This window comes from Phyllobates terribilis, unplaced genomic scaffold (assembly GCF_046119375.1).
Source record: "Phyllobates terribilis strain yellow unplaced genomic scaffold, ASM4611937v1 Scaffold_3__8_contigs__length_932513732, whole genome shotgun sequence".
NCBI classification, from domain to species: domain Eukaryota; kingdom Metazoa; phylum Chordata; class Amphibia; order Anura; family Dendrobatidae; genus Phyllobates; species Phyllobates terribilis.
In genome coordinates, this window is record NW_027362763.1 from 105,772,925 (window position 1) to 105,787,430 (window position 14,506).

The window sequence follows — 14,506 nt, forward strand, 5'->3', positions numbered from 1 at the left end:
ACGTCACATAATGGTGGCGCCCACTTCATACATCATATTGACACACCTACGTTACAGCCCTCGCAGACACATCCTACTTCGGATGTCACGCGGACACACCTCACGTGGACATGCCACCGCCGCACCACATGGGGTCCCCACTTCTGGGTACTAACAGTACAAAGAGAAGGACAGTCAGCTACCTCACAAAGCGCCATTGATGAGCGTCACATACACCTGCTCTATCAGAGACAGTACATCCCATAACCAGTGGTAATATACCTAACTTGCTTGATTCAATTATTTCCTGACTGTATCTCTTTATTCATTGTGGTGCAATAGACATACTTATGTAATTTTCCTCCTAACATCTTGTTCATATTTTTTGCAATCTGTATTCTAAGGCTATGTTCACACACATTGTGTTTTGCTGCGCATTTTGCAGCAGATTTTTCTGCAAATTTTCAGCTCCGTTTTGCATACCAGCAAAGTTTATGAGAAACCAGAATTCTCTGTTCTCACATGTTGCTTTTTGTTTGTTGCATATTTTCTGCATTGGTTGTGTTTTTGGAAAATAGAGCATTTCACTTCTTTCAGCGTTTTTTCAGTGTTTTTTTTACCTATAGTAAGTAATGGGTAGTGAAAAAAACACTGCAAAAATGCACCAAAAAATGCACCTGTGTTTTTTTCAGCGTTTTTGATGGTAAAATAGAATGGGATTCTTTTTTTTCACACTTTATGTACATGCCTAAATAAAGACAGAAGGATAGTGAAAAAAATGTGTCAAAAACACATAAAAAATTGCAGGAAACACTGCATTTTTGATGCAGCTGATTTCCTGCCAGCAGATTTGCAGCAGATTTAGCAGCAGAAAAAAAACACAACATGTGTGAACATAGCCTTACCAGTATGTTCATTTTTCCCAGTACTCATATTCTGACACGCACCTACCCCTGATACATAGTGTGGATGATAAGTGTTACAGTCCAGATGGAGAATCTCTACCACAAGCTTGCACTACTATCTTTTCTATTGGACAGATCACCATCTAGTGACAGAAACTGGAATTTCAGCACAGATCAAAAGCTAGATCTTCCTATATCCTTTCGGTATCTTGCTAAGTCAACACTGCAGCATGTAAATTATTGATTTTTTTCCTGTCTTTAATATCTATTTTACAATGTCTTACTGTGGTCTTTCTTATCAATGATGTTTCATCATGTAGAGCATTCCACCACATTATGCGGGCTAAAGAAACAAAAACGATTAACATGCATTTCATAATTGTATATATGTAAATTTTGTATATTATTTCATTTTGTCACTTACTGTTATTTTCTATATGTCTTGTACAGTTCTGATGAAGGTCCAAGTGTAGGATCGAAACATTAAAACTATAAAGATTACCTAAATAAACAATCTTTTTATTCACTGCAACCCTTTTGAGTGCCAAGTTTTATCTACAGTTCTTACTGCCTGGTTCTGAAGTTGGAGGTATTGGTGGTTGGAGTTAGTGTTTGGAGATTTCCTCAGGAGACTGTTGCTTGGAGAGTTGTCTGTATGCACATCCTCATCCTCTCTTTTTTGTTTTTTCCTTCCTTTAACCCCCCTGTGTAACACTCTGTTTGGTGTGTGTATTTTTTATGGTTGGTATTTTCATTTATCCCTGTTCATCTTCCCTTTTTTGTCTGGTTAGTGTGTTTCTATACACTGCTGCTTCCCACCCCCCCCCCCCCCGAGTGGGGGAGGGGACAGATAAGGGTTGATATAGGAGCATAGCAAGGCACTTGAACCCGGCGTCTCCACCTTCAGGACTAATCCTGGGAACAGGGCTAGACTAGGGCATCCATAGTTCTTTTAGTCACTGGGTGACAGTATTTTTACTTTTGAGAACTTTGAGAATATCGAAAGATCAAATTTTGCTTTTCTGATGTTCAGAGTTTTTGTTGCTCCTCAACAAAACATTGTATTTAAAGACAAATAAAAGTATGTTATTATATGGTCACTAATACAGTATATAAATATATAGATATGTATGTGTTCTTTTATTACAATTCAGCTATCAGGCTGCTACTGGATGACAGTAGGAGACATTCTATAGTCAAAGCTTCTGGTGTTTATTCTTGTGTCTCCTTGGAAATATCATTGTTCTAAGCGGAGCAATTGTTGTCTGGACTCAATAGAGAGTCTGTTTACTTAAACATACCAAGAATGTGGCCAGGACCACGGCGAGGAATAAACCATACTCTCCTGTGTACACAGCTACTGTATATACCTCCTTGGGAGAGATCATGCTGGATCTACAGGAGCCCCTTCCTCACAAAGGTAACAAAGATACTTCTGGGAGATGTTATCTAATTACATTTTTATTTATTTTAGACACAGAATTCTAAAGCTGTGTCTGGTATAAGACTTGTAAGATTTCTTGACATCAGATTTTGAAGGTTAAAGTTTAGTTTATTGTTTTATGTCTTTTTTTAACTCTTGTGAAATAGTAAGAATAAGTGTATGTGTTGCGGAAAAATAAGTGTTTTTTTCTGCGCTGCTGGTCAAGTTCTACAAAAATGACCCAGGACACAGGATGAAAGCATTGTGCTTTTAATATCTACGCATTTCAAAGTTATCAAACTCCTTCCTTAGGATACAACCTTCCTAATTGATTTACGGCTCTCTAGTAGAAAGCTTCAACAAGGAGTAAAGCTATTTGCGAAATATGTGTTGGGGTACTGGGCAGTATGTTTCTTCCCTGGTCCATGAATTAAGGCTCGTGATGGTACGTGATGGGTACTACTTATGCTTTTGTGTTGTTGAATACTGCCCTTTTATGAGTGGTTTATTGTCAAATTAGGGGATTTTCTGTTTTTTAGCTGTTCAGTTTCTTAGCCATGCTTTGAAATCTTTTATCATGTTTTTCATTATTATGACTTTTCTGCATTGTACCTTTACTGCCTGAATGGGATGTCATATACCTGATTGATTATATTTAGCCATTGTGGGACTTACCAATTACCACATTGTTCTTTTGGGTTTTTATGGGACGTTTTTATCTTTTTTCTTTACTGGTTGTGTGCATATATATGTATTTAAACTTAATGAAATTTGATATATTTTTATTTGTAAGTTGTCAAGTATTTATTTTGGTTAGGCAGCAATTTATAGGCACAGTGGGTACAGAAAGGGATCTGCAAGGAAGAATGGCAGAGGATCCCCCAATCCAGGTGTGAAAAACTTGTTGCATCATTCCCAAGAAGACTCATGGCTGTACTAGGTCAAAAGGGTGCTTCTACTCAATACTGAGCAAAGGGTCTGAATACTTATGACCATGTGATATTTCAGTTTTTCTTTTTTAATAAATTTGCAAAAATTTCTACATTTCTGTTTTTTTTTCAGTCAAGATGGGGTGCAGAGTGTACATTAATGAGAAAAAAAATGAACTTTTTAGAATTTACCAAATGGCTGCAATGAAACAGAGTGAAAAATTTCCGTACCCACTGTATGTTTTATTGGTTTGGAACTCTTTGAATGTCTTTTATATTTTGGTAATCCGTATTATAGGTCTCCTTGTCCAGATTTGAAAATAAAAGTACGATTCGTTACATAAAAAAACAAGCCCTCATACAGCTATGTTGATAGAAAAATAAAAATGTTATAACTCTTTTGAAGAAGAAGAGGAAAAAAATTAAAAGGCAAAAATGGAAAATAGCCATGTCATGAAATGGTTAAACAAAACAAAGCAAAAAAAAAGCAGCACTCCAGCTCTGTGATGCAGAAAGAATGGAAAAGTTTATTAGCCCGTTCTTTGTACAACATTTACGATCCATTCATTGGTTACATTTACAATCAATTAAATAAGTGCATAAACTTCTTTTGCATTTGTTTTCACCTGGAGGCAGAAGTGCTGCCATTTTTGTCTTAATCAAGGCAGATAGATAAAAAGATTAATACATAGTTATGAAATAGATAAAAAAGATACAGATGATAATACTGATTTTCTGCTAATCTGCCATTTTAGCTACCATTTTCACCAGCAGAAAACAGTAATGTATAGAGGTTCAAATCAAATGAAATAATTTTCATTTCTCTCTAATGCTCGTTTAATAATAACTGCAAAGTAGGTTAAATTCTTACAGTTGGTTATTTTTCTTCGAATGATCTGGTTCGCAGACAATTTCTTTTCCAAAATAATGAACTTTTCAAACTTAAAAGGTCACTGGATCCACATGTAATAATTCTTCTCGTTTGGGTCTGACCATCATTTGGTTGTTTCTTTGCATAACTTGCTTTGCCTGCTGGTATTTTTTGCAAATCTGCAATTTTGGAAGACTCTAAGTAGCTGACTTGGCAGACTGTAATGTAAAAAAACTTCAGCATCTTAAAGTTTACAATGAATATGATCAGAGTGAAAATTAATAATAAAAAAAATAATTTTAGCTACCCAAAATACATAACTTTGCCTTTAGCATGTGAATATTTTCTATTTTTCTCCGGGCACCATGAGCCAACATATATTATGTACACAGTCCTTTCATATAAATGTGTAAGGACTATAAAATGACTATTTTTGAACCCTGTGATGACATAAATAGTGTGTGCTGCTATGCTGTCCGTGCTGCAACAGCATGAACGGTAAACTAGCCATGATATATGTTATAAAGCCATTCGATTGCACATCCTAAGGCAACAATCTAACACCCCATCAGTCTCTCAGAAATGAAATTACAGGGTGCCAGCAGATTTTTTTGGGCAGCTGAGGTCGTCCAGGTCTCTTATCGTCACACTAGAAATCAATAAATCAATTTGATGTGAATCCAATTTGTGCCAAATTTTATTAAATTCGCAAGTCCTTGCAAATGTGAACAATTTTCTATTTGACTTGAGCAAATAGACCAAAAAATGCCTGCCACCATTTTATAAATTATAGAAGACTGCATAAACCCACGCAGGCCAGTGGCGTACTGCCAATGGCGGCAGACCACGCCACTGCTATGGGGCCCGTGGCCGGAGGGGGCCCGTGAGTGCCCCAAGCAACGTGGGAACGAGGAGGATAGGTGAGCAGGAGGTTGCGGCGGCAGAGGAGCGGGTTGCGGCAGTGGAGGAGCGGGGCACACGCTGTAGCCGCTGCTGCAGCTACCATGTGTGCCCGCTGCTATAGGGACATGAATATTCCCTCTTCTCCACTCCCATGGGCATGGAGAAGACTGAATATTCATTCTCTTTAGTAGCGGGCACGGAGGAGCGCTGAGCCCCGGCTCCTGCGGTCAGTGCCCGCTGCTAAAGAGAAAGCATATTCACGCTTCTCCACGCCCATAGTCCCGGCGTGGCGAGGAGTGAATGTGCCGGCAGCAGCTCACCTTGGCATCTGAGAGCGCGCGCAGCTCACCTTGGCATCTGAGAGCGCGCGCAGCTCAGATGCCGACATGAGCTGCTGCAGACAGGACGCAGCGCTGGAGCAGAGGTGAGGAAGGAAGGTGAGTATAAGTGTTTATTGTTTTATGTGTGCAGTGATTGGGGGGATGAGGAAGCCACACATACCAGGATACTTGGATTGAGGAGGCCACACATACCAGGATTTGGGGATTGAGGAGGCCACACATACCAGGATTTGGGGATTGAGGAGGCCACACATACTAGGATTTGGGGATTGAGGAGGCCACACATACTAGGATTTGGGGATTGAGGAGGCCACACATACCAGGATTTGGGGATTGAGGAGGCCACACATACCAGGAATTGGGGTTTGAGGAGGCCACACATACCAGGATTTGGGGATTGAGGAGGCCACACACACCAGGATTTGGGGATTGAGGAGGCCACACATACCAGGATTTGGGGATTGAGGAGGCCACACATACCAGGATTTGGGGATTGAGGAGGCCACACATACCAGGAATGAGGGATGGAGGAGGCCACACATACCAGGATTGGGGAGTTGAGGAGGCCACACATTCCAGGATTGGGGGGTTGAGGAGGCCACACATACCAGGATTGGGGTGTTGAGGAGGCCACACATAGCAGGATTGAGGGGTTGAGGAGTACACACATACCAGGATTGGGGGGTTGAGGAGGCCACACATTCCAGGATTGAGGGGGCCACACATACCAGGGATTGTGGGATTGAGGGGGCCACACTTACCAGGGATTGTGGGATTGAGGGGGACACACATACCAGGGATTGTGGGATTGAGGGGGCCACACATACCAGGGATTGTGGGATTGAGGGGGCCACACATACCAGGGATTGTGGGATTGAGGAGGCCACACATACCAGGGATTGTGGGATTGAGGGGGCCAACATACCAGGGATTGGGGGGGCTACACATACCTGGGATTGTGGGGGCCACACATACCAGGGATTGTGGGGGCCACACATACGAGGATGGGGAAATTTACCAGTAGCTGCTGCATTTCCCACCCTAGGCTTATACTCCGGTCAATAGGTTTTCCCATTTTTATGTGGTAAAATTAGGAGCCTCGGCTTATATTCGGGTCGGCTTATTTAAAATATACGGTATTTTAAAATCAGTGAGTACGTGGTGCCCATAATACTGCAGGACTGTGGCGTGCATTATACTATATGGGGGCTGCATTTTACCCTATGGGGTGTGTAATATACTGTATGGAGGACTATGGGGAGTGCATTATATTCGATGGAGGACCATGGGAAGTTCATTATACTATATGGAGGATTATAGGGGACGCATTATACTATATGGAGGTTTATGGGGGGAGCATTATACTATATGGAGGATTATGGGGGCGCATTATACTATATGGAAGATTATTGGTGGTGCATTATACTGTATGGAAGGCTATGTGGGGCCATTATAATATTTTGAGGGCTATGTGGGGGGCCATTATACTGTATGAAAACAATTATACAGTGTGAAGGTTTGTGTGGTGTCATTATACTGTTTGGAGGGCTGTGTGGGGGGCCATTATACTGTTTGGAGGGCTGTGTGGGGGCCATGAGAGTGTATGGAGGGCTCTGTGGGGTTCACAGTTGGGGGATTATACTGTGTTAGGGTCACCATACTTTGCCGTGGGAGTTGAAGTGGGGTACAATAGGGTCATTATACTGTGCATGTGGAGGAATGCACCATAGGGGTATCATACTGTTTGGGGGGCACTTTTGTTGGCATCATACTTTATGGGGGCAATGAAGGAGGAATCTACGACTTCAGAAGGAGGTAAATTACTATGTAAAGGCTGGAAAGTTATGAGATCTGCTCTTCTGTGACACAGACAAATATTTATTTTTTGTAGGGGGGGGCCCAATTAGAGTTTCTGCTATGGGGCCCCATGACTTCTATGTACACCCCTGACACAGTCTTCTCCATAATGCCTTGCAACTATCACATCACATGGTATGGTACCGCCAATCAGGAAGTACTATCATAGCCTGTATAAAAGCAGAGACAAGAAATACAGCAGCCATTTAAGATAGTGAAAGAATGTCAGAGCTCACATCTCAGCAATATAGAAAGGAAGAGAAAGCCTAAAACATTGGAAAAAATACTTTAGACACTAATGTGGTGTTCCACTGTAGCAGAGTACCGGAAAGTAGTAGTCAGTGAATAATACAAATGTTCAATTGAAGGGAGGTAGAGAGATTCGATAGTTGCTGGCAGACAAATTGAGTGTGATTAAACAGTGAAATGGTGTAGATGGAATCTGTCCTGTATTTGAATTACAATGACACTTTTTTTTCATTCATTTCATTCAAGCCATTACAATATTTTTTACAGAAAAAAAAATGAAATCAGAGTCATTCAGAGACAGTGTGCTTGCTTGTCACAAGTGACTGAATTTAGTTTTTCATTTCTTGTGCAATACCTTTTGTATAGGGGGAATCTCAGAGGCTAACACTGTTGCTTTGCCACGCTAGGATCCAGGGATAAAATCCCATGAGGGACAACATCTGCAAGGAGTTTATATGTTCTCCCCGTGTTTGTGTGGGTTGCTTCTGGGTACTTGTGAGGAGCTGCCCACTTACTAAAGACTATGATACTTTTCCAGCAATGGCCCACCATTTTTGTCAATATTATTATTGTTTTTATTAGTGATTTACTTGTTATGTTTTATATAGTTCTGCTTACTTGTCAGTATGTAAGATTAACTTGTAAAATGTCCAGCATTCCACTAATCTCAGGAGTCCAATGTTTCAACAGCCAATAATCTCATTAGGTGAGTGTAGATTGAGACACAGTGGAGCCCTCACCACAGGGGGGCTTACAGGCAGTCTCAGATGAAGGCTTCTAGAATATTCTTCATTGTTTTAGCAAACAGTGAATATTTAAGGGGGAGAGTATGATCACTTCTGACCTGGGAGGGGACGGATCCCAGGGAAGTAGAGGAGAGACATGTTTTAGTCTAAGAGTTGTGTGGAAGGATTGAAGGAAGAGGATGGAGACCGTGGACTTTCATTGTTTTATCTGCCATCTAGAGGATCATGGACTGTGGCTACAGACTATACTGGCTGGAGATACGAAATCTGTGGGCCAACTAAAAGTTGGGAGACAGTGAGTATGGCCTTATACAAAGACAGTGGAACTTCTGAACCCAGATTAGGAACTTAAGGACTGAGAGAACTGTATTTTGGCCATTTACCTGGAATTGCTTTATTACCATGGCTGTGATCAATAAAATATTGTTGCATCGTTAGGTGATTACTTACAACCCACAACCTCAGACCTCTACAGTACTCCTGTTTAATTTTTGAATAGTATTTTTATTTAAAAAAATTTGAAAAGTCTGTCACTATGTTATTAAATTGGCTGTTGGTTACTACTGGTTTACCATCCGTTTCTATGGTGAGGATACTATGACAGTACTAAGGCTGTTTTAGTGTTAAAGAGCTTTGAAGGGGTTGGAAACAGTCCTATAAGGCATATTTTCAGGGCAGCTAGAGGGTCGGCACTATTGTGATTCCTGTCCAATTGATGAGCTATGAATCAAATATTTGGGGACAATTTATCAAGCTCGGTGAAATCAATTTTTAACATATTTCATCATCTCTACTTCTTATTTTTATTAGGACCTGCATATGCCAGCGTTACACTAAAATACAGCGGTGCATTATTGCAACTAGTGATGAGCGAGTAAGTTCTGTTAACCCATTTGGCGAGCATGCTCATGTGCTCGCCGAGTATCTTCAGCGTGCTCGGGTGTTATGTTTAAATTACTCCATGTGCATAATTTGTGACTGTTTGACAGTTTTAATACATGTGAGGAATGCCTAAGAAACAAGCATTCCTCACATGTATTTGACGCGCCCAGGGGATGGGGACGACTCTGTACCCGGACTTTTGCCTGGTTTGGGGATGTCGCGGTGGTCGGCTCCCGGGACCGTACCCTGGGGTCACTCTTAAAAAAGGGGATTGGAACTTGGATAGAAATAAAGTAAATAGTTTGTGACGCAACCTGTGGTACCTGGTAAGGATTACCAGCGCTGCTGCGGACCTCCGGGGGGTGATGGGATGGCAGCTGAGCTGTTTCTTCTCCCCACAGGTGGAGCGGGCCCCCGGAGCAGTGTGGAGTTTGATGGTGGGTGGTGATGCTGGGACTTGTAGTACAGGCGGGATGGCGCAGCAGGAGTAACTGACAGAGACAGGGGATTTGCTTCAATAACTTTACTGGTGCGGATGTCAGGTACGGTCCAGGGTACTCAGTAGGATGGGTGCACTTCAGGACTTCTCCCCAATGAGCGGGTATAAGGCCTCCTGGTCAGTGTCTGCCTCTCTGTATGCTCCTGGCCAGCGTGCAACTGGGCCTAGCTTATGTGTCGTGCTGTTCCTTCACCTGTCGCTTGGTAGTGGGACCTTCTGCTGGCAACCACTATCCCTGGTCGCCGGGGCCTTCGTGGTTCCTGGTCCTGTAATGGGTCTAGCTTCATGTCTCCCAGGGACTTGTAGTCCTCCTGGAATGCCGGTGGTCCCTACTGGGTATAAAGGACCCTGTTGGCGCGGACCCGGTGTCCTGTTTGTATCTTCCAGGTGAGCCTAGGATGCTCCTCTGCCCCTTTCAACTCCTCTCTCCTCTCCTCCTTGCCATCGGCCACACTCGGGGCCCTCAGAACTTAGCAGCAGACATACTGCGTTTTCGCTGCTCTCAGCGTCAGCACGCTCTCAGACTCTCTGACTCTGTCTTACTGACTGACTTTCCTGGTTCCTCCCTCCATATATATATCCCTAACGGGCTCCATCTGGTGGTATGAGGTGGAAGGGTGGACGTGTTTGTATGTAGTGAGGGCCTCTTGTTGAGAAGTCCATCCATGCACCCTGGATCCTGTGGTACCTGTGAACAGCAGGGTGCCACATTCCCCCCTAGTACAATTCAGTACTCCCGGACTGAAGCATTTTGTAAAATAGGTTAACAACAATAACAACAATAATAATGATAACAATGAAGTTACAGTATGTCCCGTAACCAGGTGTCCATTTCACCAATGAAAGTGTAACAGGGAGAAACATGAGGGACCCGCCTGAAAACCCTCAACGTAGGCCCTGGGCGTGGCTACAGGGCATAAGTGATCCAGGTGCTGGACTATGTCTTTGGCCACGCCAAACGGGTTTTCGTTCTGTGGTCATTTAAGGGGGCACTTTGATAAGTGCAAACTATATACAAGAACAGTTTTTGGCTGCTCACAGTCCTCAGCCTACAAGTCTTTGTACCCTGATGGGTAACTAAATGCACACATATTATTGACAGTTTATACAATAAATAATAGGCAATACCCAACTGGGTAACTGTTTACAATTTAGGCAATTCATGCTTATTCCCTAAACCGGGAAGGGATTTGTCCTTGTGTGCTGCGTGTGGACCTTCGTAGCACTGGGGTGTCACTAGTGTCTGTGCGTACCCTTCTGTTAATCTAGCAGGTGTACATGCTGGTAGATTATAAAACTGCCTTAATCTCTCTATCTGACTGGCAAGTACACTGTCCACTGGGCCTTCAGGCTCTGTTTCAACGGGTGACCCTCCTCTTACTGGGGACTCTTCCTGTTCTTGAGCAGGTTCTTCCAGAGCGCTCACAGGTTCTTCTTGTGGCTGATAGAAGTGTATTACGGGTATAATCACTGCTCCATCAAGTTGAGTGTAGCGCCGGCGTCCCTGCCCTCTGCTAGGCAGGGACGCTGTTCCCCTCACCCCTCTGCTCCGAGCCCGGCGTCCTCCTCCTGCTCTGCTGGCAGCGCGCGCTCCTTCCCGGCCACTGTGCTTAGGGCGTGCGCGCGCGCGCTCCCTCCCTCTTAAAGGGGCCGCGCACGCCGTCCTAAGGAGTCCCCTGCCAATGGCCGGAGGACTTCACCATATATAAGGCACCTCCTCCAAAATGGAGGTGCCCGAGCAATGTTGTTGCACTGTTCACTACTCTGCTTCAGCCCTCAGGTCCCGTTGCCAGTTACCTGCCAGTTACCTGCCAGAATCCTGCCAATTTGCTGTCTGTTTCCTGCCTGACATTCCTCCTACCTGCTTGCTAGCGTGAGGTCCGACGGTCTGCCTTCCTACTTCTGTCAGTCTGTCTATGGACCAGCTTGCCCGCTCACCTGGGAGCGCACATCTGCTACCTGCCTGCTAGCCTACCTGGAGGCTCCGCCGTCACGTGCTGTGATCACCTGCTATTCCAGAGACTCCTGCCCGCTCACCTGGGAGCGCTCATCTGCTGCCTGTCTGTTGGCCTACCTGGAGGCTCCGCCGTCACGTGATGTGACCACCTGCCATTCCAGAGACTCCTGCCCGCTCACCTGAGAGCGCTCATCTGCTGCCTGTCTGTTGGCCTACCTGGAGGCTCCGCCGTCACATGCTGTGACCACCCGTTTATCCAGAGACTCTCGCTTGCTCACCTGGGAGCACACATCTACCATCTGCCTGCAAGCCTACCTGGAGGCTCAGCCATCACAGGTCGTACCTACCCTTTACCCAGAGACTGCCCCGGTCACTTGCCGTGACCTCCTCCCTGTTCATCCAGAGACTGCCCCGGTCACTTGCCATGACCTCCTGCCCGTTCATCCAGAGACTGCCCCGGTCACTTGCCGTGACCTCCTGCCTGTTCATCCAGAGACTGCCCCGGTCACTTGCCGTGACCTCCAGCCCGTTCACCCAGAGACTGTCCCGGTCACCTGCTGTGACTGCCTGCCCGTCTTCCCTGGTCGCCACCCGCTCCCTTACAAGGACCGCCCCCTTGTATAGTAGCTCAGAGGTTCCTCCTCCCAGACTCTTTACAGTTTGCTCGGGCCATGGAACCCGGTGGCACCCAAGCTCCCTCACTCTCGGACCTGTGTCATGAATAGAGATGAGCGTTGTTCTACTCGAACTGTTCGCCAATCTCAAATTCGAGCTGTTTTGGGCGGTGTTCGAGCCGGTTGGCGAACACGAACAATTTGAGAAAAATTCGGCTGTTCGAGGTTATGTTCGATAACTGTTCGTGCACCAAAATCATAACTGGATTTTTTCTCAGTAATGATGAAAATAAATGTTAATATGCAGTTTGAGTGTACAGCGGGGCGGGGGGAGGGGCAGGGGATGGATCTCTGCAGGAACAATGAAGATCTCCATTTTTTTTTCTCTTTCCCGCATTTGCAGTGGGGAGGTGCAATCTGTCAGCCTATCAGCAGCGCACACACGGAGCGAAGTGCTTTTTTTCACACAAGCAAGGGCATGTGTGATTGGCAGTGTATGTCACATGTCCTTGCCCTATAAGACCAAGCCATTTTCCCCGTCGCCACCATTTTCTCACTGCTGCAGCTGCGTGTTAGACGGCACCGCTGTTGCTGTGTGCGCTATACCTTGTTAATTTCAAGCCAATTTTCGCACAAATATACAGATAGCTTGGGAGTAGGGAATAGTTGTGATTGCAGTCCTTTTAAGGACTAGGTTACAGCATTTCCTACGACATTTATCAAGCAGGTCTGTGCTCTTAAATAGATAGATTGTGGGAGTAAAGACTAATTGTAATTGGAGTCCTTTTCAGGACTAGGTTACATCAGTTCCTATCAGTTTTTGCCAGGCAGGTATGTGCCAGTGCTGTGCAAGTTTTTTTCACAGCATTTGGCTGAATCTAGCAAAGCTAATCCTTTTTGGCCTATTGCAGAGTGTGTTAGTCAGTGGAGTAGCCTATCTGTGTTGCAAGATACACCACCTGTGTATAGAATACCAATTTTTTTACTGCACCTAGTGAAGTAAAATCTTTTGGGCATAGCATCATTCTATTAGTCCATCTATACTGACCTCCATCAGGTTGCAAACTGAATATAATTTTTTTCTGCATCTAGCTCTGAAAAAATATTTGGGCTTCTAGCAGTGTGTGGGACTTGGTCTATTAGTCCATCTATACTGACCTCCATCAGGTTGCAAATTAAAAATAATTTTTTTCTTCATTTAGCTCTGAAAAAATATTTGGGCTTCTAGCAGTGTGTGGGACTTGTTCTATTAGTCCTTCTATACTGACCTCCAGCAGGTTGCAAATTGAATATAATTTTTTTCTTCATCTAGCTCTGAAAAAATATTTGGGCTTCTAGCGGTGTGTGGGACTTGGTCTATTAGTCCATCTATATTGACCTCCATCAGGTTGCAAATTAAAAATAATTTTTTTCTGTATCTAGCTCTGAAAAAATATTTAGGCTTCTAGCAGTGTGTGGGACTTGGTCTATTAGTCCATCTATACTGACCTCCATCAGGTTGCAAATTAAAAATAATTTTTTTCTTCATTTATCTCTGAAAAAATATTTGGGCTTCTAGCAGCGTGTGGGACTTGTTCTATTAGTCCATCTATACTGACCTCCATCAGGTTGCAAATTAAAAATAATTTTTTTCTGCATCTAGCTCTGAAAAAATATTTGGGCTTCTAGCAATGTGTGGCACTTGGTCTATTAGTCCATCTATACTGACCTCCATCAGGTTGCAAATTAAAAATAATTTTTTTCTGCATCTAGCTCTGAAAAAATATTTGGGCTTCTAGCGGTGTGTGGGACTTGGTCTATTAGTCCATCTATAATGACCTCCATCAGGTTGCAAATTAAAAATAATTTTTTTCTGCATCTAGCTCTGAAAAAATATTTGGGCTTCTAGCAGTGTGTGGGACTTGGTCTATTAGTCCATCTATACTGACCTCCATCAGGTTGCAAATTAAAAATAATTTTTTTCTTCATTTATCTCTGAAAAAATATTTGGGCTTCTAGCAGCGTGTGGGACTTGTTCTATTAGTCCATCTATACTGACCTCCATCAGGTTGCAAATTAAAAATATTTTTTTTCTGCATCTAGCTCTGAAAAAATATTTGGGCTTCTATCAGTGTGTGGGACTTGGTCTATTAGTCCATCTATACTGACCTCCATCAGGTTGCAAATTAAAAATAATTTTTTTCTGCATCTAGCTCTGAAAAAATATTTGGGCTTCTAGCAGTGTGTGGGACTTGGTCTATTAGTCCATCTATACTGACCTCCATCAGGTTGCAAATTGAATAAAAAAATTTTCTGCATCGAGCTCTGAAAAAATATTTGGGCTTCTAGCGGTGTGTGGGACTTGGTCTATT

At 43.6% G+C, this 14,506-nt stretch overlaps 1 protein-coding gene across 1 annotated transcript in view; it reads left to right on the top strand.

Annotated features, from left to right (window-relative positions):
- Positions 1-2,187: 2,187 nt before the first annotated feature.
- The window catches only part of SPATS1 (spermatogenesis associated serine rich 1), a 144,051-nt gene continuing 131,732 nt past the window's right edge, over positions 2,188-14,506 (top strand). The window contains exon 1 of the mRNA XM_073672962.1: positions 2,188-2,304. Within this exon, the coding sequence (XP_073529063.1) occupies positions 2,271-2,304 (34 nt within the window). The 5' untranslated portion in view covers positions 2,188-2,270. The remainder of the gene's footprint in view (positions 2,305-14,506) is intronic.